Source organism: Rhineura floridana, chromosome 9, assembly GCF_030035675.1.
Source record: "Rhineura floridana isolate rRhiFlo1 chromosome 9, rRhiFlo1.hap2, whole genome shotgun sequence".
Classification (NCBI taxonomy): Eukaryota; Metazoa; Chordata; class Lepidosauria; order Squamata; family Rhineuridae; genus Rhineura; species Rhineura floridana.
Genome location: NC_084488.1, coordinates 30,452,225 through 30,479,829, shown reverse-complemented (window position 1 = coordinate 30,479,829; position 27,605 = coordinate 30,452,225). Strand labels below are relative to the sequence as shown.

At 41.4% G+C, this 27,605-nt stretch overlaps 2 protein-coding genes across 2 annotated transcripts in view; one reads left to right on the top strand and one right to left on the bottom strand.

Annotated features, from left to right (window-relative positions):
• Nucleotides 1–20,919, top strand: part of SCFD2 (sec1 family domain containing 2) — a 226,944-nt gene extending 206,025 nt beyond the window's left edge. The window contains exons 8-9 of the mRNA XM_061583924.1: nucleotides 13,778–13,897; nucleotides 17,865–20,919. Coding sequence (XP_061439908.1) covers nucleotides 13,778–13,897; nucleotides 17,865–17,957 — 213 coding nt within the window. The 3' untranslated portion in view covers nucleotides 17,958–20,919. The remainder of the gene's footprint in view (nucleotides 1–13,777; nucleotides 13,898–17,864) is intronic.
• On the bottom strand, nucleotides 19,286–26,591 carry RASL11B (RAS like family 11 member B). The gene is made up of 4 exons (XM_061583926.1): nucleotides 26,247–26,591; nucleotides 25,249–25,305; nucleotides 23,300–23,376; nucleotides 19,286–22,366 (listed from the first exon to the last, which is right to left on the bottom strand). Exons 1-4 carry the CDS (start codon nucleotides 26,383–26,385, stop codon nucleotides 21,899–21,901), a joined length of 741 nt encoding a protein of 246 aa, XP_061439910.1. The 5' UTR covers nucleotides 26,386–26,591; the 3' UTR covers nucleotides 19,286–21,898.
• Nucleotides 26,592–27,605: the final 1,014 nt, after the last annotated feature.

Here is a 27,605-nt window from a genome sequence, read left to right as displayed (position 1 = left end):
ATCATGGCTAGTAACCACTGATAGCCTTATCCTCCATGAGTCTGTTTAGCCTTGTTTAAAACCACCCAGGTTTTGCTACCTCTTACAGGAGCAAATTCCAGCAGCTGTAATCATTCGGATATTGTTTCCAATACGATCCAAGACTTTTCACCACCATTTCTGAGATAATAACATTTGTGCAGATTTTGTCCTGGGATCATTCCAGTCCTTTAACTCTGCTGTCTGTGCCTACTTTCTCTGTTATAAATATGTGATGCCCTTCTTTTCCACTGGTTGCATGCCCTCTCCCCCCACCCTTCTGCTTAATCAGTTTTTTCATGATTAATGAAGTTGCACAACTTGTGGGGAGTGATTAATATCTGTTCAGGAAAGTGACAGCCAAGCAAGCAGCTCCTCATATGTCTCCCAAGGGACAGCCCTGTATTCACTTTGGCAGCCACACCAGGAGGAAACTGGCAGTAGAGATAGGAGAGACGGGAAGGAGTCCATGAAGAAAGGCAAATACATTGTAAACACTGCAAACCAAAACCACTCAAAATGCAATTAGGAAATCCTGTAGTACAGACCCACAGCCATAGACATTATCTAAGCTCTTAGAAATCTATATTGTTAAAGGGGACACCAACAAACCTGGCTTGGGGCAGGAAATATTACCTATAAAGGAACCCCAAGAGATATTCTGCAAATCATGCTCTCTACCACTAATGGAAATTCCATGAAACTGTTCTGCTATGAATTTTCTTGGTCGACCTGAATCATAGAATAGTAGAGTTGAAAGGGGCCTTTAAGGCAATTGAGCCCAAGCCCCTGCTCAATGGAGGAATCCAACTTAAAGCATATCCAACAGGTGGCTGTCCAGCTGCCTCTTGAATGCCTCCAGTGTTGGAGAGCCCACCACCTCCCTAGGTAACTGGTTTCATTGTCATACATCTAACAATTAGGAAGTTTTTCCTGATGTTCAGTTGAAATCTGGCTTCCTGTAACTCTGTATTCTGTGTCCTACATTCTGGGATGATCAAGAAGAGATCCTGGCCTTCCTTTGTGTGACAGTCTTTCAAGTACTTGAAGAGTGCTATCATATCTCCCCCCAGTCTTCTCTTCTCAAGACTAAGTATGCCCAGCTCTTTCAGTCTGTCTTCATAGGGCTGTTTCCTGTCCCCTGACCATCCTTGTTGCCCTCCTCTGAATCCTTTCCAGTTTGTCTGCCTCCTTCTTAAAGTGTGGTGTCCAGAACTGGAAGCGTTACTCAAGATGAGGCCTAACCAGTGCTGAATAGAGGGAACTAGTACTTCACGCAAGTTGGAAATTATACTTCTGTAAATATGGCCTAAAATACCTTTTGCCTTTTTTACAGCCACATCTCACTGTTGGCTCATATTAAGGTTGTGATCAACAATTTCAAGATCCTTCTCGATATAGTATTGCTGAGCCAAGTATCTCCCCCTATAACTGCATTTGGTTTCTTTTTCCTAAGTGTAGAAGTTTACACTTACCCCTGTTAAATTTCATTCTGTTGTTTTCAGCCCGATGCTCCAGCCTATCAAGTTCACTTTGAATTTTGTTTCTGGCCTCCAAAGTATTAGCTATCCCTCCCAATTTTGTATCATCTGCAAATTTGATAAGCATTCTCTGCACCTCCTCATCCAAGTCATTAATAAAAATGTTGAAGAGTACTGGCCCAGGACTGAGCCCTGCAGTACCCCACATATTACCTCCCCCCACTTTGAGAAGGAACCATTGACATTGTTTGAGTACGATTCTGTAGCCAACTGTGGATCCACCTGATAGTTGTTCCATCCATTCCACATTTAGCTAGTTTGCTAATCAGAATATCATGGGGCACTTTGTCAAAAACTTTGCTGAAGTCGAGATATATTATATCCACAGCATTCCCACAGTCTAGCAGGGAGGTTACCCGATCAAAAAATGAGATAAGATTTGTCTGGCAGAATTTGTTCTTGGCAAATCCATGTTGGCTTCTAGTAATCACTGCGTTGTTTTCAAGGTGCTTACAGACTAACTGCTTTATAATCTGCTCCAGAATTTCCCCAGGGATTAATGTCAGGCTGACTGGTCTGTAGTTCCTCCTTTTTGCCCTTTTTGAAGATAGAGACAACATTAACCCTCCTCCAGTCATCTGGTACTTCACCCATCCTCCACCATTTTGCAAAGATAATAGACAGTGGTTCCGAGAGTTCTTCAGCCAGTTCCTTCTTTACTCAAGGATGCAGTTCATCGGGCTCTGGAGATTTGAGCTTGTTCAAAGTAATTAGGTATTCCTTGACCATTTGTCTATCAACCTCAAGCTGCAATCCTGACCCTTCAACATGTACTTCACATTTGTCAGCAGGGTCATAGACCCTCTTTTGGGAGAAGATTGAGCCAAAGTAGGAACTGAACATTTCTTTGTCATCTATTGTTATATTGCCATCATTGAGTAGCTGCACCACCATTTCTTTTACTATGGATGTACCTGAAGAAAGTTTTTTTTTAGCTTTTATTTATTTATTTAAAATATTTCTGTCCTGCCCTTCTACCCCACAATGTGACACTCAGGGAAGCTTACAATAAAATCACACACATACATAATAAAATTATACAGAATAAAAAAACACAAGACAAAACAGTAAGTTACAATACATAAAATACAATTATTTAAGTTAAAATACATAAAATACAATTATTTAAAATACTTAAAATACCACAAAATGCAATAAGCACACACACATACACACAAACCGAGAAACCTACATGTATATATATATGAGTACATACATGGGGAAACAATAGTAAAAACCACAAGATAAAAACTAAAAAAGGAAAATTAAAAATAGAAAACATAGAGACAGTGTCAGACTCACCTATCAGACCCTCTCAAAGGCTCTCCAGAACAAGATAGTTTTTACAAGTTTCCAGAAAACCATCAGGGAGGGAGCAGAACGGGCTTCCTGAGGCAGTGAATTCCAAAGCCTAGGAGCCACAACTGAAAAGGCTCTCGCATGTGCCTGTCAGTCTGACATCTTTAATTCCACACATGCAGAGGAGACCAGAGGCAGATGATCTTAAATCCAAGGCAGGAGCATATGGGCACAAGCGGTCCTTCAGATACATTGGTCCAAAGCCATTTAGGGCTTTAAAGGTCAAAAACAGCACTTTGAATTGGGCCCAGAAACAAATTGGGAGCCTGTGGAGTTGGTAAAGCACAGGGGTAATATGCTCCCTGTGCCGTGCTCCAGTTAACGTCTTGGCTGCTGCATTTTGAACCAACTGTAGTTTCCGAACCGTTTTCAAAGGCAGCCCTACATAGAGTGTTTTACAATACTCAAGCCTTGATTCATCAAAGAATGTGTTACTGTGGCCAAGTCAACTGCTTCCAGGAACAGACACAGCTGGTAGACCATTTTAAGATAGCAGGACAGGATCCAAGAGAATTCCCAAACTGTGAATCTCTTTCTTCAAGGGAAGTGCAACCCCACCCGGAATAGGTTGCAACCCTATCCCTGGCGCAGTTTTCCCCTTGGCCAGCAACACTTCCATCTTATCTGGATGAAGTCTTTCACAGCCTCCAGGCACAAGGATGAGCACTCTCTCTCTGCAGTCAGAAGGTAAGGAGAGGTAGTTGAGTGTCATCAGCATATTGATGACATTGTACTCCAAATCTTCAGATAACTTCTCCCAGCGGTTTCATATAGATGAAAGGCCAAAGGCCAGGACAAGGAGCAGTAGTCTCCCATCACTACTTTCTGGGTCCTGTCCATCAGGTAGGATCGAAACCACTGCACAGCAGTGCCTCCCAAACCCATCTCAGCTAGATGGCCCAGAAGGATACCATAGTCGATGGTATCGAAGGCTGCCTAGAGGTCCAGCAGCACCAACAGGGATGCACTCCCCCTGTCTGATGCCCGGTGTAGTTCATCAAGCAGGGCGACCAAGGCAGTCTCTGCCCCATGACTGGTCCTGAAGCCTGATTGAAAAGGGTCTAGATAATCTGATTCATCCAGGAAAACCTGGAGGTGAGTAGCCACCACCCTCTCAATCACCTTGCCAAGAAAAGGAAAATTAGAGACTGGGCGGAAGTTGTTCAGTTCCGCAGGATCTAATGAAGGCTTCTTTAACGAAGGTCTTATCACAGCCTCCTTCAACAATGTTAGCATAGAACCTTCCCTTAGGGAGGTGTTAATCAAATATACCAACCAGCCAGCCTCTCCCAATCTGGCAGATTTAATTAGCCAGGATGGGCAAGGGTCAAGGGAGCAGGTAGTGGCCCTCCTTTCTCCCAGAGTCCTGTCCACATCCTCAGACTTTACAAGCTGAAAACTATCCATAGAAAACTGACCAGAGGAGGCCTTGGGGACATCTGGCACAACAGTAATTAACAAGGAGTCCAAGTCAGCCCGAATGTGAGAAATTTTATCTTCAAAGTGCCTCGCAAACATGTCACAACGAGCTACTGAGGGCCCAGAGTCTAATATGGGGCCAGAGTCCAAGAGACCCCGAACCACCCAGCAAAGCATCGCCAGACTGCACTGAGCAGACGCAATGGAGGCAGAGAAGAAAGCTTTCTTCACTGCCATCACTGTCACATGATAGGCTTGAAAATGAGCTCTAGCCAGTGTTTGGTCAAAAACAGACTGAGTTTTTCTCCAACAACTCTCTAGCCGTCATCCTTGCTGTTTCATCAGGTTCAGGGTTCAAGTAAACCAAAGTGAATTATGGACCTTCCCTGATGAGAGAGGGCGCTTTGGAGAGATCGTGTCCACTGCCCGGGACATCTCCATATTCCAGAGATTGACCAGGGCTTTGGCAGTATTGCCAGCCATGCTGGGAACATCCTCCAGAGCATTCAGGAAACCATCAGGATCCATAAGTCTCCGGGGGGTGGACTATCTTAATTGTCCCTTCTCCCCTTCACCCCTGCAGAGGATACCGGGGGCACAAAGTCTAAACCTGATCGGGTGGTGATCTGTCCTTGACAACAGAGTCACTAAGAACCCCTCCACCCTCAGACCACCATCTTCCTGTCCTGAACAAAACACAAGATCAAGCATGTGTCCTGACACATGCGTTGGTCTAGATGATATTAGAAACAACCCCATGGTGTCATGGCAGCAGTGAAGTCCTGAACTGGACCTATAAGTCTGACCTCGGCATGTACATTGAAATCACCCAGAACAATCAGCCCGGGGAATCTCAACACCAACACCAGTTCCACCAGCTCAGTGAGGGAAGCTGTTGGGCAGTGGGGTGGACGGTACAGCAACAGAGTCTCCACTCTGTCTCCTGGACCCAACGCCAGGCACACACATTCAAAACCAGAGGTGTTAGGTACAGGGTACCTGATAGAGGAGATGGATTCCCTGCAGACAATTGCGACCCTGCCCCCTGGATCTAGGCTGCTGGAATACCACAAAACCTAGTGGGCAGAGCTGGTTAGCATCCCACGCTAACCTCAGCTCATTTTCAGCTTTAGCCATCCTGACACCATCCCTGCAATTCTGTGCTACCTGTCTGTACTCTTCTGTTGTGGCCTGGCCTTCCTTCCTATGTGTGTTCTTTTTTTGTTTTCAGGTCATTTCTAAGCTTTTTGTGAAGCCACATTGACTTCTTCTGCTGTCTTCCTTTTTTCTTTGTTGCAATTGTTTGCAATTGTGCCTTTAGAATTTCCTTTTTTAGAAACTCCCACTCATCTTGGACTCCTTTTCTCATTAGGGTAGCTTGCCATGAAACCTTATTTATTGTTGTTCTGTATTTATTGAAATCGGCTTTCCTGAAGTCCAGGGTACGCATATGGCTATTCTCAGCTTTTGCTTCCTTTAAAATCAAGAACTCAAGTCTAACATGGTCACTTTCCCACAGAGTTGCCATAACTGCCATTTCATCCACTGTGGCTACAATCCAATACACATTCACCTGGGAGTAAGTCCCACTGAACCCAACTTAGATTACTTCTGAGTAGACGCATAACTGGATTGCAGCCCAAGTCACCTTAGAATCAAGAATAGGCGATCCTCCAGTTCCTTCCTTCACTTTCTGTAGGAGAAAGTTGTCAGCAACACAAGTCAGGAATTCCCTGGAGGGGCCGTGTTTGGCAGAATTTGCCTCCCAACAGTTATCAGGGTAATTGAAGTCCCCCATTACTACTACATCATGCCTCCTTGAAACACTGGCAGTCTGCTTATCAACTAGTTTTCTAGTTGGAAGTTCTCCATCCCCTGACACCTCAGGTGTTAACATCTGGTTCTGTAACACAAATCCCTAACTTTCCCTGCTGAGCCTTAACATTTTCATAGTAATAGTTCATACTGCACAACTATGATCCAGAAACAAATTTGTTACATTGGAGTCAGCTAAACTAAGTTGTACAGTCACATTTTATACCACAGAAGTAAATTAAGGCCTGATTAAGTGCAGTTAGTCTGAGTTAGAACAACACAGCACACTCCAGTTAATTTAAAAAAGAGAGAGAAAAAAAACTTTCAAGCTCCTCCTCACCGTGGTGCTCATCCAGCCCAGTGTCAACAGATGAGGCTGCTCCCATGATTTATTCCAAAAGGGCAGGAGAAACCATATCTAAATTCACCCAATTTAAAGGCTACTTTATGGAATTAATAGCTTAGGAAACTGTTGAATTTAATACACCATGAATCTCACCGGGTGACCTTGGGCTAGTCATTGTGTCTCAGCTTAAACTACTTCACATGGTTGTTATGAGGAAAAATTGGGAGAGGGAGAACCATGTTTGTATGCCACCTTGAGCTCTTTGGAGGAAAGGTGGGATATAAATGTCATAATAAAATAAATAATAAAAAATTACTAGATCTGGTGATGTCTTTAAAACATAAGGCCAGAAATGAGAAGCAGGCTGCAATTCTATATACACTTATTTGGGAGTCAGCCCAATTGGACTTTCACTCTGGGCTTACTTCTGAGTAAATGTGTAGGATTGCATTGTTAGACATATATATAGAGAATCTGTATATTGTAGGGATGGGAAACCTGTGGCTCCGCAGATGTTACTAGACTACAGCTCCCATTATGTCTGGCTGATTGAGGATGATGGGAGTTGGAATCCAACAATATTTAGAGAGCCACAGGTTCTCCATCCCTGGCTTATTGACAGTTATTAGCCACAGTCACTAAATGGAACCTCTGTGTTTAGAGGCAGTATATTGAGTAAACAATGTTGGTGACAAACAACAGAGGATGGAAATGAGTTTCCGATGGTATCTGTAGGGCTGCTGTTGGAAACAGAATTTTGGTCTAGGTGATCTTTGGTCTGATCTAGCAAATCTATTCTTATGGTACAGAAACCCTACACTGTGTTGAATCTGGCAGCTGCACTTTCGTATCCAGCAGCCCAAGGCAGAATTGTTTAATCCCACCCCTCTTAACAGACTTAACCTTCTGAGGCACTACCACAAGAAGGAGCAGAAACCCAATGCACTATGCTTGCAGGATGAGGAACAACATTTATTGCCAAAGAAACTGGCATGATGCACACAAGAAGAGAATATGGAAACTCCTCAGAGTAGCCAGTCTCATTAAATGGAAAATTCCATTGCAACCTCAACTATGATAATAAGGTTATAAAAGCTTGCCATCAAAAGTTCCCTTTTGGTGTTTCAGTGTGGGACTTTGCTGCATTTAGCCACACGGCACTAATCTGTTCAAAAGAGAAAGACTTGTATGATTGTATTTAATCACATCAAAAATCTCAATTGTATTCCTGGTCATCAAACAGTTAAATTTGCATTCAGATATTGTCCTGTTCAAAAAAGAAAGAAAAAGAAACATAGTTATAGCGTGAAATGTTCCAAAATCTCTTTCATAGCCGTTTTAATTGAAAACTTGCATGTCAAGCAGTCTGCATTTTAATATGCATTTCTGGAATTCATGGCTTGACTTTCAGACCTTTGAAAAGAGATACTGTTTTATATATACACCATGTGTTTGGATGCTATCTATTTTTTGACTTAAGGAAAGTCTTGCGACATTTTCTGTGTTCATATACTCACGAAAGCATGCACAGCTTAGTTAAAGGCCATATGTTTTCTTGAGTACACAGTAAGTAACCTGAAAATCATTTTCTGACCACACATGCATGTAAACATGTACAGCACAATCCTGTGTATGTCTACTCACAAGTAAGCCCCATTAAATGTATATATGATCTGTTCCAGGACAAGATACCATGTTGGCTGATACGAAACAAAGGCCTAGATGTTTGGGTGCTGAGTAAATATGCATTGGATTGGACTGTACATTTAGCAAATAGCCCAGAAAGATCTCTTGAATAAACAGTTTCCTATTTTTATATAATTGGATAATAATGGCCTACAGACTCTAGAAAGCTGGCATAAGTTATGCTGGCGTAAGTTACCCCTCTTTCAAACTCCCTGCAGGAGGGATTTGGATGAATTCAATTTGCACCACTCTTTTTGCTAACTAAGGCTGCAAGTTAGTACATGTCTACTCAGAAGTAAGCTCCATTGGGTTCAGTGGGACTAACTCCCAGGTAAATGTGTATCAGATTACAGCCTAAGTTTCACTGGGTTGCTAGATCACATGACCAATCTGAAAGGGGTTTGGAACAAGTGCAAGTCTCTCCTTGCCATGCCACTATTTTGAGACTTACGCTGGAGTTGAGTTACACCAGCTTAATTTGTGCCAGCATAGTTTCAGCTGAAGCCTGGCTTAACCAGAAAAGCCCAAGATCCACCAAATCCAAACTCTCTGACCCCAGCAGATCTTGCATTTGGATTCTGCTGTTAAAATATACATCTAACTGGGCAAGGGATATGTAAAAATGGTATTATGTAATACTAGTCAATACTCTGTAGACACTAATTGAAGGAAAATATTTAAAAGCCATTATATCACTGGCTAACATGCGCCACTTAAGATTTTTAAACATTATGTTACTGTACTATAGCCAGATTTTGGAGTTGTAATAATAGGGGTGGCGATTTCATACACAGTTTGGGGAAATGTAAATATGTGGAACTTTTGTAGAAAAATATAGTTAAAATACAAAGGATACATAATATCATGAAGACCTATGGCAATTCTTCTAGGCTACTGAAGAATTCTCTTAGTAAATGTCCATCTAAACTCCTGTATATTTTCCTAATTTAATTTAAACCCAACTCTTGCTAGCAAAATACTAGAAACAGACAATTACCTACAATTAATGAGCTGGGAAACTGGCACGCCACGTGGATGAATAAGCTTAGACTTTACAGACATATCTGGGAAGGCAGGACTTGCTCAAGAGATTAACTTTTACAACAGTGGCATCCTTTCAATATATATTGGAATAGAAAGGCTTCAGTTGGAAGAAACTGTCAGAGTAGTTGTTATGGTATAATGATGACTCTAGGTGAGAATTGCTTTTGATTTTATTTGTATTATTACATTTTTTCAATTAAATATTTAAAAATGTTTTTAAACCATCTAAGTTTTCTGAAATTAATTTACTCACCTGATTATGCCTTATTTACTCATTGTTCACTGTTTGGTTCTCAAGAGCACTAGTTTCAAAGATGTGTTAAGGATCAAAATGTTTCTAGGTTCTGTCTTCATAGTTGCACAGGTTTCAAATCCTTTGAAACTATGTGACCGAGGTCAGGTAAATCTGCTGGCCTTTAATTTAGAGGCTTTCTATTGGAGAAAAGGTCAAACTGTTGGACTTGCATTATTCCTCTCTCTCTCTCTCTCTCTCTCTCTCTCTCTCCCCCTCCCCCTCCCCTCTCTCTCCCCTCTCTCCCCCCCCTCTCTCTCTCTCTTTCTCTCTCTCTTTCCCTCCCTCTCTCTCCCCTCTCTCCCCTCTCTCCCCTCTCTCCCTCCCTCTCTCTCTCTCTTTCTCTGCACCATATATTGCAGTAAATAACTGTAATCAAACCTATATAATTTAATTGTTTGTATCCAGAATTTAGGGCTGTCTTGGTGGCTGAATTTTAATAATTTTAGAGATCAATTCTAGACTTCTCTTGTCAATTTTTGCTTACTGCCATGTGTCATTGTATTAGCCATGGAAGTTCCTAAGGAAAGTTAGAGCTGCTTTTAAGATTGATTATGGTTGCTCTAGAGCAGCGATAGCCATTTGCCAACATGGTGCCCTCGAGATGTTATACACTACAACTCCCAACAACCTCAGACAGCATGGCCAATGGTCAGAAAGGATGGGAGTTGTAGTTGACAATATCTAGAGGGCGCCACATTGGCTCCCCTAGCTCTAGATTAAGTGTAAGACCCTGGTCAGCAACTAGTTTTTAAGAAAGCCACTTGGATAAGACAAGTAGAAGTGGAGCACCAAGGTCTTCCTTTGCCCCAAATTGTCTTCTGACAAAAACGTATTGTCACAGATGTTCCTCAGCCACACCAATCTCTTATCTTAGCAAGGGAGGTGGTAGCAGTTGGCACCACTCAATGTCAGATTTATCCAGGGACCTCAAAATTGTTGACTCCTGGAGCGGGTATTCTAGCATTAATTCTTAGTAGCCAATAGTTGTGTTTGCAATCTTCATAAATATTTATTCTTAAACATATGTCAACTAAGCTTATAAAAGTCACTGAAAAGTACAGTGGTTAACATTGCTGTATTGCTCAGCAGTTTTGGAATCTTATTTGACCTACTTTTCAGTAGGGCTTTTGAGCTTTTTCATGAACTCTGTTTTTATTTACAGTATGAAAATAGCTTGGTTCTCGCTAGGACAAACCTATCAATGCTGTCATTCTCCATATTATTTTGTAGTGGAAGTAAGATATTAAGGCAGGGAGCAGAAAGCTGCTTTCCATGGTTATTCTCTTTTACAAGGAAATCAGTACGTACATAGCTTGTACACTATGACAGTGCACCAGACAGTGTGCTGAGTCTGAACATTGATGAATATCATTTAGCACTCACTCTGTTTCAGACCACATTTTGGAAAGTTCAGAACAACGTGCAGCCTGATCCTATGCAGATTTAGGTAGGCATGCCTAACCCCATTAAAATCACCAGTGGTGGCTGGTACCCAATGGGACTGGTAGGGAGGAAGGCAGGGAGGTCAACGGTAAAGAGGAGCTGGAGCCAGTGATAGGCGGAGCCAGAGCCATTGTCATGCAGAGTATTTATATAGCCACAAGAGTGGCTGTATACTATAGTACGCATGGATTTTTCACATTCTGCAATGTTAAATTGAAAGTACCCCCATGCCATTCTGATCCTTCCCATAAGCTCATTTCAAAACAAAACCTTACAAAATCTATAGTCCTGAACTCAGAAATGCTTGCTTAACAAATTTTCATGGCGATACACAAAACAGTCAAAGAGAATCAAGAGTTCAAAGTGTAAAAAGAGAGAGAGAAAAACCAGATCCCTTTTGGACTTTTTTGTGTCTCAGCATAGTTCTCATAATCTGTTGAAATTAATTAAAAATCAGCCATGTTCACAGAGTACCTGTAATCCTATTACTGGCCTTGCCCCATACTCTGACCTTCATCTTCTGCAGTTTCAAAATTTTAAAAAGTGCCTGGCTGATTTTTAATTAATTTAAGAAATTTTGGCTTGAACAATGATAATGTCAGGTATGCTCAGTAAGAACCAAGTGTCAGTGTTTTGGAACTTACGTCTTGATGAATCTCCCCTTCTTCTCCCTTGTCTTCCTCACTGAAATCTGAGCAGTTCATTATCTCTCAGCGTGAGCTACCTCACAGGATTGTCATGAATGTCAAACAAGGCATAGATAGATTTTAATTTCCCTTGAGCCTTTCGAACAGACAAGAAAGACATATGTATCCTAACATACTCTATAGCCTTGTTTCTTCCGACTCAGAGCAAGAAAAAAGAGAGAAAACATCACCTGCACATTGTCTGTCTGCCCCTCCCCTCTTCTGTTGGTGGCCGTTATCTGATTGCCAATTAACTATGTTATTTCACATTCTGAATATGTTCAAGAGCTGTGCACCTGGGAAGACCACTTGACTGGAATTTTGATCTTACTAATAACGATCTCATTGAGAGCCTTTAGATCAATCTTTGCCACTTAACTGCATACAATTATGGCTTTTTGTGTTGAGATCGAGGTGGAAAGTTTGAATAGGCTTTTTCTTTTTCCTTGACTTGGAGACAAAGCTAAGAGATCTTCAGTTTTGAAAATGTATTAATAACTGGCACATACTTGAAATAACTACTATATGCTATATTAAGAGTATTTTGCTTTTAATAATACCAACATAATATAGGTATTTGTTACTCATTATGGCTTTGAGTCTGTGCTGTGGCCGCAATCCAGTGCAGACATTTTGTGTTCTTAAGTCAAATGTCCTTAAGTGCATTTAAGTCTACCTGCATGTTTTACAGCTCTTCATCATCTTAACATAAAAACTGGTTTAGGCACTGTTATTCCCACTTTACAAACAGGAAGCCATTGCTGAGAAGTTATGACTTGGCCAACAGCATCCAGCAAGTCCCTGTCTGAGCCAGTCTTTTGGGTCCAATTCTGGACTCAGTATCTCTGGACTCAGTATCTTCAGTTCTTGTTCTTACTCTTTTGACATAACATTTTAAGGCTCTGGTCCTGTTTCTTCTTCAGTACAATTTTCCTCTGTCAAAGAATGAAGAAAAACAAGATGAGTTCTATCCCTTATTTTTCATTATGGCCCACCTTTTCACATAAGATGGCAACTGAAAATGGCTCCCCCTAATGAAAAATGCTAAGCAACCAGGCACCAGACTTTCCAAACGCATTTGACAGAAAGGGCATTATTTTAGACTTGACTTTACAGCAGTTAAAAAAAAAAAGAACATTGCTATCTTTATGGAAAGCTGATATGTGACTATAAAAAACAAATGTTTTCGTTATATTCTTATCAGGCGCCTACAGTGGCTGTAATGTAGAAATTTCACTTTGCACGAGAGCCAGACAGAGACTTATTTTAAATAAAACTGTCACTGGCATATTTTCATTGGAGAGACAGCAAGAGATAATCCACTTCAATAAATATTTATTGCATAAGCCATTGAAAATACAGTAAAATGCCTATTAGCAAGACATAAAACATGGATGAATATACTATGTTTAAAATGCAATCAAAATTAAAACAAACCTTAAAGCTTCCTGGGGTTACTCTTAGATTTAACTTACTCAAATTAATGAGTCAGCTTTACAAACCACTGACATTTGGCTCAAGAAATAATCAAGCAAGCTGCCTTTTAAAAGTTGCTTTAAAAAACAAAATTCCTAATCATCAGCCTAAAGGTGATTCAGGAGGCTGTCATGTGAATGCTTTGTTGCTGTCAAGCAATGAGAATCCATTTTCCTCTTCCCTCAGATCTGATAAAATGCTTAGCCATCTTAGGGGTAAAGCTGCATGGCAATGCTGCATAGCTGGATGTTGAAAGTGAAAGACAAAGGAGTAAACTAGAAAAAAAGGGGGGTCCCTGCTAGTGGGTCCACCACCAAGATCTATTAGATTGGCAGGCACAAGAGAGAAGGCCTTTTCAGTAATGGCCTCCTGCTTGTGTAATTTCCTCCCTAGGGTATATGTATGCTGTCTACTAGCTTTGAAACAAATCCTGAAAAAAACCCTGCTTTTTAAAATGTGGCACTCTCAACAGTTTTAACTGCTTCTGTTTTATGGTGTAATGTTTTAGTTTTATATTTTGTTTTTGATGTCAGCTGCCTTGGGAGGATTTTCATCTGAAAGGCAACATATACTTTAAAAAAAAATTAAATAACTCAAGTTGTAACATCAGTAGAACTTGCATAACTATCTTATCCTGTTATTTTAATAGGTGAGCCGTCCACACCCTAGCGATCATCCTCTTGTGGTCATCTTCATGATTGGTGGAGTGACAGTATCTGAAGTCAAAATGGTAAAGGACCTTGTAATGGCACACAAGCCTGGAGTACAGGTACAAAACTCTTAAGCATCTTAAAAGCAACAGCATCCCTACGTACTGGCATAGAACTATCACATTCAGCCTCTGTTGATGTCAAGAGTTTTCTCAGATGACAAAATACTTGATTTTGGGCTTGAATGAAATGGCATTCTGCAGAAAAATAAAAAGTAATCACACAGATGCCCCCTATTATCCACCAAAGCCATTTCCCTGCTTCAAATGTGCCAGAGGGCAAAGCAAACCTGGAAAGCTCCAAGTGTGGCCTCCTCTCAAACTGCAGAAGAATGAGGTGGTAGAATCCTGAGGCAGTAGAGTGGGCTGAACCACTTCAAATGACAAGTAGGAGGTGCCATTGTTAAATGCTCCCTCATGTAATAAAATAAAATAAAATCCCCGCAGGTTGAAAATTAGCACTTCAAGGAGAATTGTTCATAGCCAGCTTTCTCTTTATAGTGCTAGGGTTTTTGTTATTATTTACATTCAGGGAGTATTTTTGTGAAGGAGCATTCCAAAACGTTGGTCATCCAACTGCAGCTTCAGGTGGTTCAGTTTATTCTGCCATCTCCTTCCCACTTCATTCTGCTGCATGCGTGGACCGGAGTGGGGCACGTGAGATAGAATACTGAGTCTTAGGAAGAAAGGACAGATACTGTAACTCTGCCATCTACTAACTATTTTGCTCCCCAAGGAGACAAATAACACTCCAAACAACTGTGGGTGTGGAGGGACATTCTGTACTTGGGTTAGCCAACAAGATAGCCTCCAGGTGTTGTCGGACTTGAACTCCCATCAGTCCCACTCAGAACTGTCATTGATTAGGGATGATGGCAGTTGAAGTCTATAATGCAGTCTGTTGTCAGATACACAGTCCTACCACACTAGTGAATGACTCTACCAAGATGTGAGGACCTAGGAAAGATGCAAGCCCAGCAGGGAATGGCAGAAGCCAGTACCAGCTCAACTGGAACGAAGAACATGGAGACCTGAAGCTAGAAAGGACTCTAGAATTCTGCACCTTGAAGAGAGAGTATTTTACAAATCAACCTCCTGTTGGAATCCCCCAACCCTTTGTAAATTATCTGAGGCCTACCCAGCATCTTTCAAGAACTAGGAACATGGACAGAAGGCTGATTTCGGAAGCTGCCTAGCACACTTGTCAGGCTCTGCCAACATTTATCAGCTTTTGGTGCTGGTTGCTCAGTGAATTTTTGTGTGTATACAGCAAGGGTCAGCTTAATTGTCTGTAAAGCTGCAAATGCAAATTTTGTGCAGCTTCACAGCATAACCACGTCTTCTCCATGAGTCAGTGGCTACAGCTGAAACCTTTTTTTACAGTCACAGAGAGATCCCCAGCTCTTTCTCTCTCAAAGTCTGTATCGATAGGGAGGACCAATTTATCTTAGAGGAAGGCCTCACAGTAGTTTTCTTCATGGATTCACCAGGGATCCAGGCAGACATCTTACTCTATCCCCATGGTACATAAATAATATGCTTGTGCTCTATATAAATGGAATGCAAACACTTCTGTCATAAATCATGGTGGCCACATGTTTGATTAGTGAAAATGTTGGAGTTGGAAGGTGGGGGTCGAAGTAATGCAGGGTTGGAGAAGATGCCTTTTGCGTGTTAATGGCATTCTTGTGTTAAGAGATCATTTAATAGTTCCAAAGACTTAAATGCCTTCTCAAGCAGCACATTTTCATCTGATAACTTGCCTTTTTACATTTAACTTCTCAATTATCTCCTTAGCGTAGTGAATCAAGTTCTTTGCTGTCCCAGGCAGGTCTTGAATTTGGAGTACACTGATGGACAAGTTAATCCAGACTCCAAATGTATTACTATGGCTTGAAAGATAAGCAGAGGTTTAATGAGTGAGAAGAGTTAAAACTATGTAGCCAGGTTTTTGGTTTACTATCTGAGAGGGATTGAGGTTTGACAAGGAGTGACATGGAATCTGGTGTTGCTTTGCTTCGACTTGACCCCACCAATGATGGGTCAGCCTGTGAGACAAAGAATTCAGAACATACACATTGTTTTTTTATATCCCTATATAAAGCTGTTATATTAGAGATTAAAGGGCTTTAGAGTGGGAGGGAAGGGGAACTCTGTGCCCCCCCCAAAAAAAGAGTTCTCCAAGTCTTTCTTCCATGAAGTTTCCAAATTGTTTGAATTTACCTGGATTTTTCTGGGTCTCTGAATATTGACCACCTGTTCAGGATTATGTTTTCAAAGATACTGGCATTTTTTGAAGCTGTTTATGTGAAACCTCTTGTCATTCACTTTTAAACATTAGGTCAAGATGAAAACATTAGTATTGGCATACCATTCCATTCAAACAACACCTTGCATTTCACAGTTAATACAGATGTTCCCTTTAAATAGGAATTGGATTAGGGATGTTAAAACTGAAGTATTTTCAGCAACAACCAAAGAGCCTGTCAACAGATACTGATCACTTCCAATGTTTAGTTGGAATATAAACACATATGGCTCAGTTCGCATGGCAACTGTCAAATACAGAGGAGGAGGAGATGATGATGATGATGTTGACGACGACGATGATGATAATAAGAGAACCTTTCACAGAAATGCAAAGAGAAAATAGCTTATTTGTGACATTCCTTTTTTTTTTAGGGTTGTGCTGAATACCTGTGAATATCTCAGAGAAGTACAAGGCTACCCTGCAAAAACAACATAATGATTACGAACTGGAATTAGTAATTACTGGAATTAATTATAACCCAGAGAAATGGAAAAAAATTGCACTAGGCCTATCTTAATACATTTAATATGTCTGAGTGCTAAGGTTACAAGCCTTGATCAATAGATCAACTAGTCACTGGAAAAAATTTTTAATCAGGCTGAGAGTTAAGGGCACACTTCATGTTTTTCATCTGTTTTCATTTTTCATGTTACTGCATGTTTCATTATTACTTTTGGGGGGGGAACAAAATATTAAAGATTACCTTTTCTTCCAGCAATGAATGAGAACTTAAAAACAAAACAAAACTGTATGCGCTCTTTCACTGCCATTAAGTATCTCAAGAAAGCAGCTGTACTGAGATTTGGGTACTTTGCAGACATGAATGTATTTGGATAATTGATTAATCAGTTAAAAGGAGATTGCTAATCAACCAAAAATGTTTAATTGGTTGACATCCCTACTGCGTATGTGAATAAATTTATGATTGAGCACCGAGTAGCAATTTTTCTCAAGAAAATTTGTCACAGCAGGCATCCCGATCCAAATGTTGCCTTCCGTCAATCTTCCAGCCCAACTGGATGGCAGGCAGGCAGGGTGTGGAGGCACAGTGGTGAGTAACAAATTGCTTAGACTGAGGCAATACAGCAGATCTAGACTGCCCAAGATCAGTTGATTTCCTGGACCAGGTGGATCCAGTTCTGTGGCATTAGTATCTCTGTATTGCCTGGACTCTCCTCTTCCTACCAGTGGCATAGGAAGTAGTGAATAGATGCCTGAGCCACAGAGGTCCTGGTTCCAGTTCTACAACTCCTGACACAGATTAAATACTATCTCTTACAAATGGCAAATTTTGTATTCTGTTCTGTATATGGGAGGGGGGAAATCATTTGATTTTTTAAAATTCAACATAAGCAAAAAAGAAAGAACAACTTTAAACTTGAATAACTCATTGACAAAATATTAACACAGTTGCAGGAACGAATTGCAGGTAGACCTGGAATGGAAATTAATTAAAGCAAAGAACACTACTATAGCCCCATAGGTTATAGATATAAATCATTCCTTCTACAGAGTTAAATGCTTTTGACTATAATGCTTCCAGTAGTAGCTTACCTATAATTATATGCTGAGCACATAACAGCTCTAGCTAAGCTGTATTTGCCCACAGAAACACAACTACTGGTTATTAATTGTGCCTGACACTTTTGTATATCTGATAGTGGTGACAGGGATTAGTTTCTGTGATTCTTTATGGACTTCTCTCTTTCTTTTCAGGTAATGGTGTTCTCCACGGCTCTCCTGACTCCACTTAGCCTTCTGGAGTTGCTGTTTGCAACAGACCGTCTCCAGCCAGACATTGGTATTTGAAAAACCGAGAATAAGATCAGCATCTGGCCCAACCTGCAGGAAAAAATATCAAAACCCTTGACCTATCCCTTGAGACATTCTTGTGGAAAATGAGAGACCCTGAAATTACTCCTGATCTTGATCTGAACACTGGGGAAATTGATTTGGTAGCTGCCTGTACAAGAAAAGTACCTATACTAGTACCCAGAGCTGTTCATCAAAACCTACACTGTTCATTGCTTCAGTGATGTCAAGCCAACATTCAGTTCCTCTCTCTGTAGTGATGTGTTTAACTGAAATCCTTTCTCTCCAGCTTAACAGTTGGTTCTTCTTGCTGACAGGTGCAGACAGAGTAAAGATTCTGTACTGCCCATAGCAGTTTCGTAGAAAGATCAGAGAGCACTTGATGGCAACAAGAGCTTCCATTTCCATGCTGAACTTTTTCCTTCATTCGTTTTCTTTTATACTGTGCTTTTCCTTTATAGGTTGGCTTGCAATATTAAGCGCCATTGGAGAAAACGTGTATCCTTGAGCATTTTGGGTCATAGCCAACGTGTCCATGACAGCAAAGTGTGCCTTAATGTCAGTTTCACAGTTCTGTCATGCAGAGCATGCTAACTTTAATACTTGGTAGTTTTTATAATGGCAGCTTAGTTACTAGCCAATAGGCTTTATGTGGAAAGACAGAAGAGTGGAATTACCTAGTAGTTCTTCCCCAAAACTTTCCCACTGGTCCATTGTGGAGCTCATCGAAGTGGTACTATACAGAAGGTAAATGTGAAGCCTTTGATGGCTAAGCATGCATTCATGCATCTCAGTGTGGCTGGAGATTCTGTGTGTTGGAATACTTAATTACCCAAATGAAGGTGTGGAATTACTTCAGAGCTATCGGAAGTGCACAGCACCATGGGTTTCCATCTAGACCCACAGGGTTTGTAGCAGTCTAAGGAACAGTTTATACATTCAGTAGATTCACATAATAAGAGCTTCTGGACCTTTAGCTCAAAGGCTTCTGGACTTGTAGCTCCACTGGGAAAAAAACCTCCATTTAGAAAACTAGTATGTCAGGGAGAATGGTTCAAGTCTTCCCCAGACATGGTTTGTTTTCTGTATGAAGGGAGTATCCCCCCTTTCCGTTTTATTTATTTATTGGACTTCTGGCCTGCTCCATCCCAAAAGCTCAGGGTGGTAACAGTATGCTAATACTTCTACCTTATTCTTTGCCACCAAAAGCCATTCAAATGTTAAACCAACCAACACTGCACCTTTTCCGCAGGAGTCTACTAAATGTAGAACATTCATGGAAGAAGCCACATGGGAATAGCTTGTTGGACCAGTCAAGGGTTTATTGGATGCAATATAAATGTTTACTTTGTGTCTTTTTTTTATATAAGGAGCAGATTATAATTTATAACAAGTTTAATGGTAAGGATATAGCTCATTTTTTTCTTACAGTCAATTTTCTGGAAAACAGTGGTAGAATAGTTTAAGATTAGAAAAGAGTGCCTGAGAAATCAAGCTGAGATGATGACATTTTCTTTCCTTTCTGAATTGCAAATTTGATTTTGCTCCAGCAAAGTAGTGATTCTTTGTAGAGTTTTACAGTGGTAGAATATAGTGAGACACTGTCTTTTAGGTAACCCATTCCAGCAGATTTGCTTGATGTTACATAGAGCACCAGCTTAGGCCTTCTCCAATCTAGTCAATGCAGATTGCCCCATTATTAAAGGTGTTTCATTTCATGGCCGTCATGAAGATCACCTACATTTGCTCTTTTCTGTTAGCTGGATTACAGTCAAATGTGTTTTTGTGAACCATTACTTGGAAGCATGGACAAAATTTTATTACATGAAAAATACTTTTTTAGTATTATGGCAATAGGCATTGGATGTGCTGACATGCTTTATTTAATGGACAGGTGACAAATCAGATCTGTAAAGGCATTTGTTTTGACATGCTTAGGAAGGAGAAAGGCAGCAGTCTCCATGGTTACCATTACAATTCTGCCACACTGTATTAATAGATTCAGTTTTTGGAAATTATGCAATAAGGCAGATGACAGAACTCTTTTTTTTCTTTGCATCTCCTTGATGGGATTCGGCACATAGAACAGTTTTCTACCTGCTAGTGGTTGCCCCAAAGGCTGGTGGGAAGCTAGACCTCCATCGAGAGGCTGCTCCTGTCTACTATTAATGATGGCTGTGTCATGGAGACAGCCAAGGCTTAAGTGGAGCATGGGTTGAGACTCAAGACATAAAAGTGGGGTTGATTCACAGGATCACTGTGCATTGCATATTACAGATAAGTTTGTATTATGCTTATACCGAATTTATGATATAATTGTCACTAGTGAAATATTAATAAATCTCAAAAGATGAGGAATATAGATTTAGGCAGTAGTAGCAGGCCCATCAGCAAAAGGAGGGCCTTCTTCTTGATAAGGGAGGTGTTTGTGGCCCTAGGACGCTCCAGTACTTTGACAAAGCCTTACTATACAACAGCCTTTTTTTAAAGGTCGGAATTTCTAGTACACAGTCTTCACAGTCAACCCATAGAATGGTGCCAATAAGCAGGTCAAAGAACGAGGACAGGTGCCCTGGCACAGGAACTACTGTAGCTGCTGCACTACAAGTCTCTGTATGGGAGGCTGTTGGAAAAGGCAAGCACTAATCATCTTTTTGTGTTGTGTTACTGAAATAACTGAGACTCTAATCCCTATAATCGGTCCTAGACCCGGTTGATGATTTAAGATATCTTTTAGCCCCTTAATGACCTTAGGTGGTTTCACTGTCTCTCATGAGTCTTACCACCACTCTCCCATTTTCTAGGCAGCTGGATACAAAAATACAACAATCACATGAGAAAACATTGATTTAATTGCTGGAGCAAAATGAATAAGTTGTGTGCCATCTGAAGAGTTGCTGTCAACATACAAATAAATAAGTTACAGCTTAAGGAACAAGCACTGTGGTTTTTTTAAAGTGCATGAGCTCATAGTCCTCAAATCCAAATCCTATGGACCCTGTGTAACGCATCTGATAATTCAGTGTTTTAAAACATATTAAGTCTGTTGTTTGCAGTTACAACAGTGGAATTGCCCTCATGCCCTAGTTGGAGATATGTCTCAGCTAAAATGGATTAGCTTCATAGACTATGGCAAATAATTGTATTGGATTGAAACAGGAAGTTTTATCCATGCTCAGAGCAAGTAAGTGGGAACTTAAAATAATCATAATTGGTGAAATCCAAACCAAAAGACTTATTTGAAAAGCTGCAGCATTGTATCAAATGATCAGTCTCTGAAGAGTGATCATGACAAAAATGTCTTACAGGAAGTAAGAGAATAAATGTTTATCCAGCTGTAAAATTACACTAAAGAATAGCCATGGTACAAAATGCCTCATCACACTATCAGAAATGCAGTCAATTAATAATGCCTCCCACATTTTATACTGGTTTCTTTTACTGATTCAATGAAATACATGTGCTTCTGAACCATGAGTTAAAAAACTTAAGGCTCCAGTGAAGACTATAAAAGAAGCCAACCTTGCACCCAGTACCAGCATATAGCTAATTGATGTAATGCACAAGTTGATTCTAATCAGTAAGACTGCATTCAGAGGATTTCTTCCCTGTCCTCCATTACTGGGTGAATATCAGGATAATGCAAATGTCAGCATGACCTAACTTCCACCACAGAACATGAAATCCATTTAGTCAATCAAATATTCATGTTTGCAATAAGGAAGTACATGCTCCACCACTTCTTTGGGAGCCAATTCAAGCTTCAGTGTTGTTCCTTCATTACAAAATTATTTATGTCCACAACTATTCAAACAACATCTGAACTCTTTCCTTCTTGTCCCCATTTGGATGCTGTAATGCAAGTGATTAACATTCCAAGTTGGAACTACAGGACTCTGCACTGGGAATGAAAAAACTATCCCATTTGCTTTGATCTTTCAGACAGATGTGACAGTCCTCACTTTGGCAGATAAAGCTTGCTTAAACCTTCTCTTTAGATCCTGCATGTTGGGCGACTTTGGTCTTGGAATGAGAGAGCTTCGCCTCTTCTCTGGGGTGCTGGTGGTTTGTTGCTTACATACATCTTTACACAGGCTATGGAAAGCATTGAAGACCTCCTTGTAGTTCTCACTAACAGACACCTCATAGAAAGTGCAACCCAGCATGCCAGCCAACTGGAGTCCACGTTGTGGTTCCACCTGTTTAATATGGAGGAGGTCTGCTTTGTTTGCTACAACCACCACAGGTACTCTGTTTCCTGGGTGTAATTGCCGTATGTGCTGGTGGAAGTGACTGAGTAGTTCATAGCTCTTATAGTCTGTGATCGAAAAGACTATCACAATTGCATCAGCCCAGCGAATACATCTGTTGAGCTGCTCATTACAATCAAGGTTGTGTCCATGGACCTGGAAAAAAAAGAAAGAAATAAGTGGGGAAATTATTTGTCTGCAAAGGAAGACCTCCAACCTCTGTTACATTTTATATTATGAGATGTTAACATGCCTCTAAACATTTAAGTCATTTTCTCCCTCCATAAAACATGTTAATCCAATTGCAAAAAAAAATGCTACACTAGAGGATTCTAAAGCCTGCCATATTCAGGTTTTACTCTACACAGAGAAAAAGACTTTGTGGTGCCACAGAATGGGAAATTAACTGGCTAGACAGTGAGTTGAGAGTGGGGGAGAAGAGAACAAACGTATGAGCTGGAACCATTTAAAGTTGGAGAAATGCCCAGTTCAAAAAGGCAAAAATTGACCTTATTCATGCCTATACATTCAAACTTTCCATAATATAAGAGCACTCCTAGCAAATTTTAATGAGCGCAGCTGCCAATGCTGTGACTTTTAGTTTCTTTTGTGTGTGTTTATGAAACTGAAGTTGATTAGGCTATAGCAATAAAATGTCTTTCCAGATTTCCAGTGCACTTTGGTAGAATAATAAAAATGAAGTGTTTCTTAGTTTGCCAAGAAACTGTTTTTAACACATTAGCAAGATTTTTTTAAGAAAGTCAGCCTTCCTAAACATGATGGTTGTGTCTTCAAGTGGACAAAAGTTTAGCTGAAATTATGGGTTGTTTTCTTTTACTGTCAAGGGTCTATATACAGGCCATTTATCAAGCTCTCACTGTTTACAACTTTAGTTACTAGCAACAAAAGAGTTTTTCACTGTAGCTAGACTTCCACTGCTGAAAACTGCAATCCTTTGCATATCTACTTGGGAGTAAGTCCTCGTGAATTCAGTGGGATGCTTCTGAATAAATATATGGAGCACTGCACTTCTTGCAAGGTACCAAAACTGAAGTTTTAAATTGTGGAAGTTATAGAAAGACAACTCACCTGTATGCCAGGTGTATCTTGGACTTGAATTGCAAACAGCTCTCCATCAATTTCAATCTGTCTGCTGTATAAATTACCTAGCAATAAAAATGCACTTCATCATACTAGGTTCAGAGATGTGACTGTACTATGCACTATAAATGTAGATTCATTAACTTCTGCACAATGAAAAAGGGTCTTTATTACTGAGGGTAGATCTGCCATTGGTAAAACTGGTGTTCTGGCTCATTAGGCAAACTTTCTATCATCAGAGGAAAGAAGACTGGCAGCACAATCCTGTGCATGTCTACTCAGAAGTAAGCCCCACTGAGTTCAATGGGCCTTACTCCCAGGTAAGTGTTGATAGAATTGCATTTAGGCAATCCTCATATTATTTATTTACTCAGGCTGCAACAAGGTATGAAGGGTTAGGGCAAACACATAACAGAATTCTTAATACAATTAGTTAACATTGCCAAAAGGTTCTTATACAGGCTTGCTTGTGAATTTTAATTTTATAAGTGAAAGTCAGAGCTAACGTTTGGAGCAAGATAGTTTAATTAGTGTTAAAGGACTATAGGCACACCCCTGTCAAAATAAAGCACATTTAAGTTCCATCAAGTCCAGGCAAAAAGTTAAGCATGTCCTTAAGATCTCTCACATTGCAATCAATGAGATTTAAAAATACTTCACTTTGGCTGGAGTGTGCCCTCCTCCTTCCTTGTCAATGTGGGATTTTGCATGCTCAAAGAACTACTTCACTCAAATCAGCCTTGTGTGAAAACCTTTAAATCTGTATGTCTTCCCCTCCCCCATTTCAGATACAATGTTTTGTCTAATGGGAAGGGGGAGCAGCACTTTCACCTTATGCAAGAGACTTTAACACCTTTGCCAAAACTGATTCTATATTAATTATCTTTTCTCTTCCCACTAATTGCTTTACCTGATGCAAACGTACATGACTGTAAGCTATTACAAATGCTTAAAATTACAAATTGCTGGAAAGGGGCTAATTCCTCATCTTCCAATACATGCAAGTAGATTTGAAGCACACATCTGTTTGGAAGATTTCCCTGTGTACAGGATAAGTAATTAGATGCTAACAAATGAGTGCATAAAATATGAAGCTGCATCTTTATTATAGCAAAAGCTGAATGTTGGGTTAGTTTGAGACTTTACCAGGAATACCACTTTCATAGGTGTACACATTGCTTTATGCCAAGCATGGGGTGTCTGTGGCCTCCAGATATTGTTGGGACTCCAAACTCCCTTCAACCCCAGCTACCATGGCCAATGAGCTGGGATGATCGGAACATCTGGAGGGCCACTGAAAGCTTATTTCTCTGTTCATTTATCTGCATTATTGAGGATCATCTCCACCCCATGTGCAGTCACTTGCTCTCCTGCAATTTCTTGAAAGGCCCCTATTTCTTATTCTTCAGGAAAAGCAGACAAATGACTTGGAATTTAAATTCAAATTTATTTACATAAATAAACTGAATACCCAAAGATAGGAGTGGAATTAGGTTATAGGGCTAAAGCCAGATCCTTTAACTTGGAACTCATTTCATTCTACTGGAAGGGGAGAGCACGAGAGAGGGTAAGCAGGTAGGTAGTATAGAAGAGTAGCCAATGAAGGCAAAACTTCAGAAGTCAAAGAATGCGGGGAGGTTAACTCCCCAATTTAGCTGTAGTGTAAAAAAAGCAATGCAGTGCTTTTCTTGCACTAGTTAAAGTAGGGCAGTGCATAATATTTCTTTTTGTCCTCTTGATAACATAGCAAATGGCCCAACAGTGTGCGCAGCCAGATAGACACTGGAGTTTCACTATTTCAAAGTGACTTCAAGTGAAATCCCCATTGTACAGACTAGCTTTCTGGAAACAAGATACCAAAGGCTTCACTGAGTTTGTAACTGGGTCAAAATACACTGCAAAGCACACCTGTGAATACAGCATTACTCATTTCTTACCTGCATTGCGTTCATAGTCTCCAATGAACCGTTTTGTGAGAAATCTCACCACCAAGGCTGTAATAAACAGAGATGCAGGTTAAAAAGAAGATGAGGTAAAGCCATCTCTCCTTGTGTTTAAGGCTCAATGACCCTCCCCCAGTTTCTGTCTGCCTGCCCCAAAACCCAGCAATAGGACATCCTTGCTCAATAGGTCATTAGGGAGTGCATCATTTTCTAGAGTTACATTTGGCTAGCAGTAGCCAACAGATGAAACTTGGATATCAACTTGGATATCAAGCAAATTAACGGCAACAGTCCTAAGCATATTTTACAAGGAAGGACATGACACAAAATCCAGTATGACTGGCTTCAGAGTAAACAGATTGAAGAGTGGACTGTAAAAGATGATCCAAGATATAAACTCCCAACCTTTGGTTTTTTAGTCTGAAGTAACAGGCATTTTGACACCTAATTGCTGGCTCTTCTTAACTCTCAGTGAAAGCCAAGTAAAGATTCTCTGGCATCACCAAAGTGGGGCCAACTATAGAAGCAGGTTTAGGGGATGTCAGTCTATTGTGTTTTGTCACTGATCTTCATCCATTCTCCATCCGGCAGCAGGTGGTCTACCTAAGAGCAGAAAGAGGCTACTCAGCCAGCTCTTTCTTGCCAAATTAGCGGTGAGGGCTTTTGATCTTTGGAAGGGATGTCATCCTCATAGTCTAACCATATTTTGGACCATGTAACATTAGATGGTGTCTGAGCCCCTTCTGACAACGGCGGTAGGTTTGCTCTCTTGTCCCTGCAGGACGTTTCCGTGCCCCCAGAATTTCTCTTCCTAGGGAAGGATTCTTTGGGGACGGAAGAGAGAGCGGCATCGCTAGGGTCTTCCATCTCATCCTGGTCTCTGTGGTTGTGATATGACAGTAGTATGTGAATGATGCCTAGCAGAATGTCAATGTGCGCCTCTCCGCTCCGATACTGCCCCGCGGGCCCCGGCTTCCTCCATCTCCACTTACCGGTCTTGCCCACACCACTGGCTCCTACCACGGCGATCTTGATGAGACGGGGCCGGCCGGAGCCGCAGCTATCTCCGCTGGTGGTGTTCCCTGGCTGGGGGTACTCGGCGATGGTCCCCATGTTCTGGATCAGGCGCATCGCAGCTGCCCTCGGGGAGGCGAGCAGAACTGCAAGCCACAGGGTGCCGTCGGCAACGGGGACGGCCAAGGGTACCTGGGGCCAAGCCGCGATGGGGACTGAGAAGGAGGAAGCGAGAGGACGGTCGCAACGAGCCACCGACGAAAATTTGTAGCCACTCTGCCCTTCCTCCACTCTCCGGCGTCTCTTTTCTCAGTTCTCACAAACTCCTCCTCCTGGTTCCCGGGAAAAGCCCCGCCCGCTTCCTTGTCCCTTTGCTCAGCCAATAGAAAGCCAGCCGCCGCTAGCGCCACCTTTGTCCCCTTCTTGCAACCCGCCGTGTGGCTGTACGATCCTTAACGCCTCAGGCAGTTCTACTGTCTTTAGCAGGGCTTGCTCCTTAGTAAGGGCGTTGAAGATTGTTCTGATCCCCGGGGAGGGAATGGGGTATGTCGGCTTCGGAGGCGACCTGCTGCGGGATGCAAACGCGTAAGGCGCCCTTCTTCTCTGCTCCGTTCTTCGGGGAAGGGGCGAAGAAAGGAGGGAAACTTACTGAGGGGAAACTTACTGAGGGGGAAGCACCATTCCAGGTAGCGCCGTCCCCTTCCGAACTGCCCTCAACAGAATCCTTTCCACGGAAAGCGCGGGAATTGGCGGTCAATGACCCAGAGCGGAGTCACTCGCCCGGCAGTCCACATGGTCTGGCGCGTGTGTTGCCCGCCAGGCTCACTCCTGAGTAAACAAATACTGGCCGAGTCTAGTGGAAAGACTCCTAGGACCACGTTGGAGGTTGAATTTCTCATTTGCCAGAGGGCAAAAGGATGGGAACCCGTGAGGTTTCCGGGGGTGGCTGTGCGTGGGATGTTAACAAGGAACTCGCCTGCCCGCAACACGACCCCCTGCCTTCATCTCCTCTCTCAGTTAAGTCCGGAGCAAATGGTAGGGAATGTATTACAGAAAAGCACCATAAATAAACCTGGCACTGTGAAGAATATCCATGCCCCCAAAGAGTATGGAGAAGGGCCTGTAGCTCAGTGGGAGAACAACTGCTTTGCATGTAGAAGGCTGCAGGTTCAGTCCCTGGTATCTCCAGTCAAGTAGATGGTGATAGGAAAGACATGACCTTGTAGAGACCTTGTCAGCAGAACAGAGACAAAATTGGGCTAGATAGACAAAGAAATGTGGTGTAAGGCAACTTCCTATGTGAAAGACGCATTTTTCCAAGGGAGTGGGGATGAATG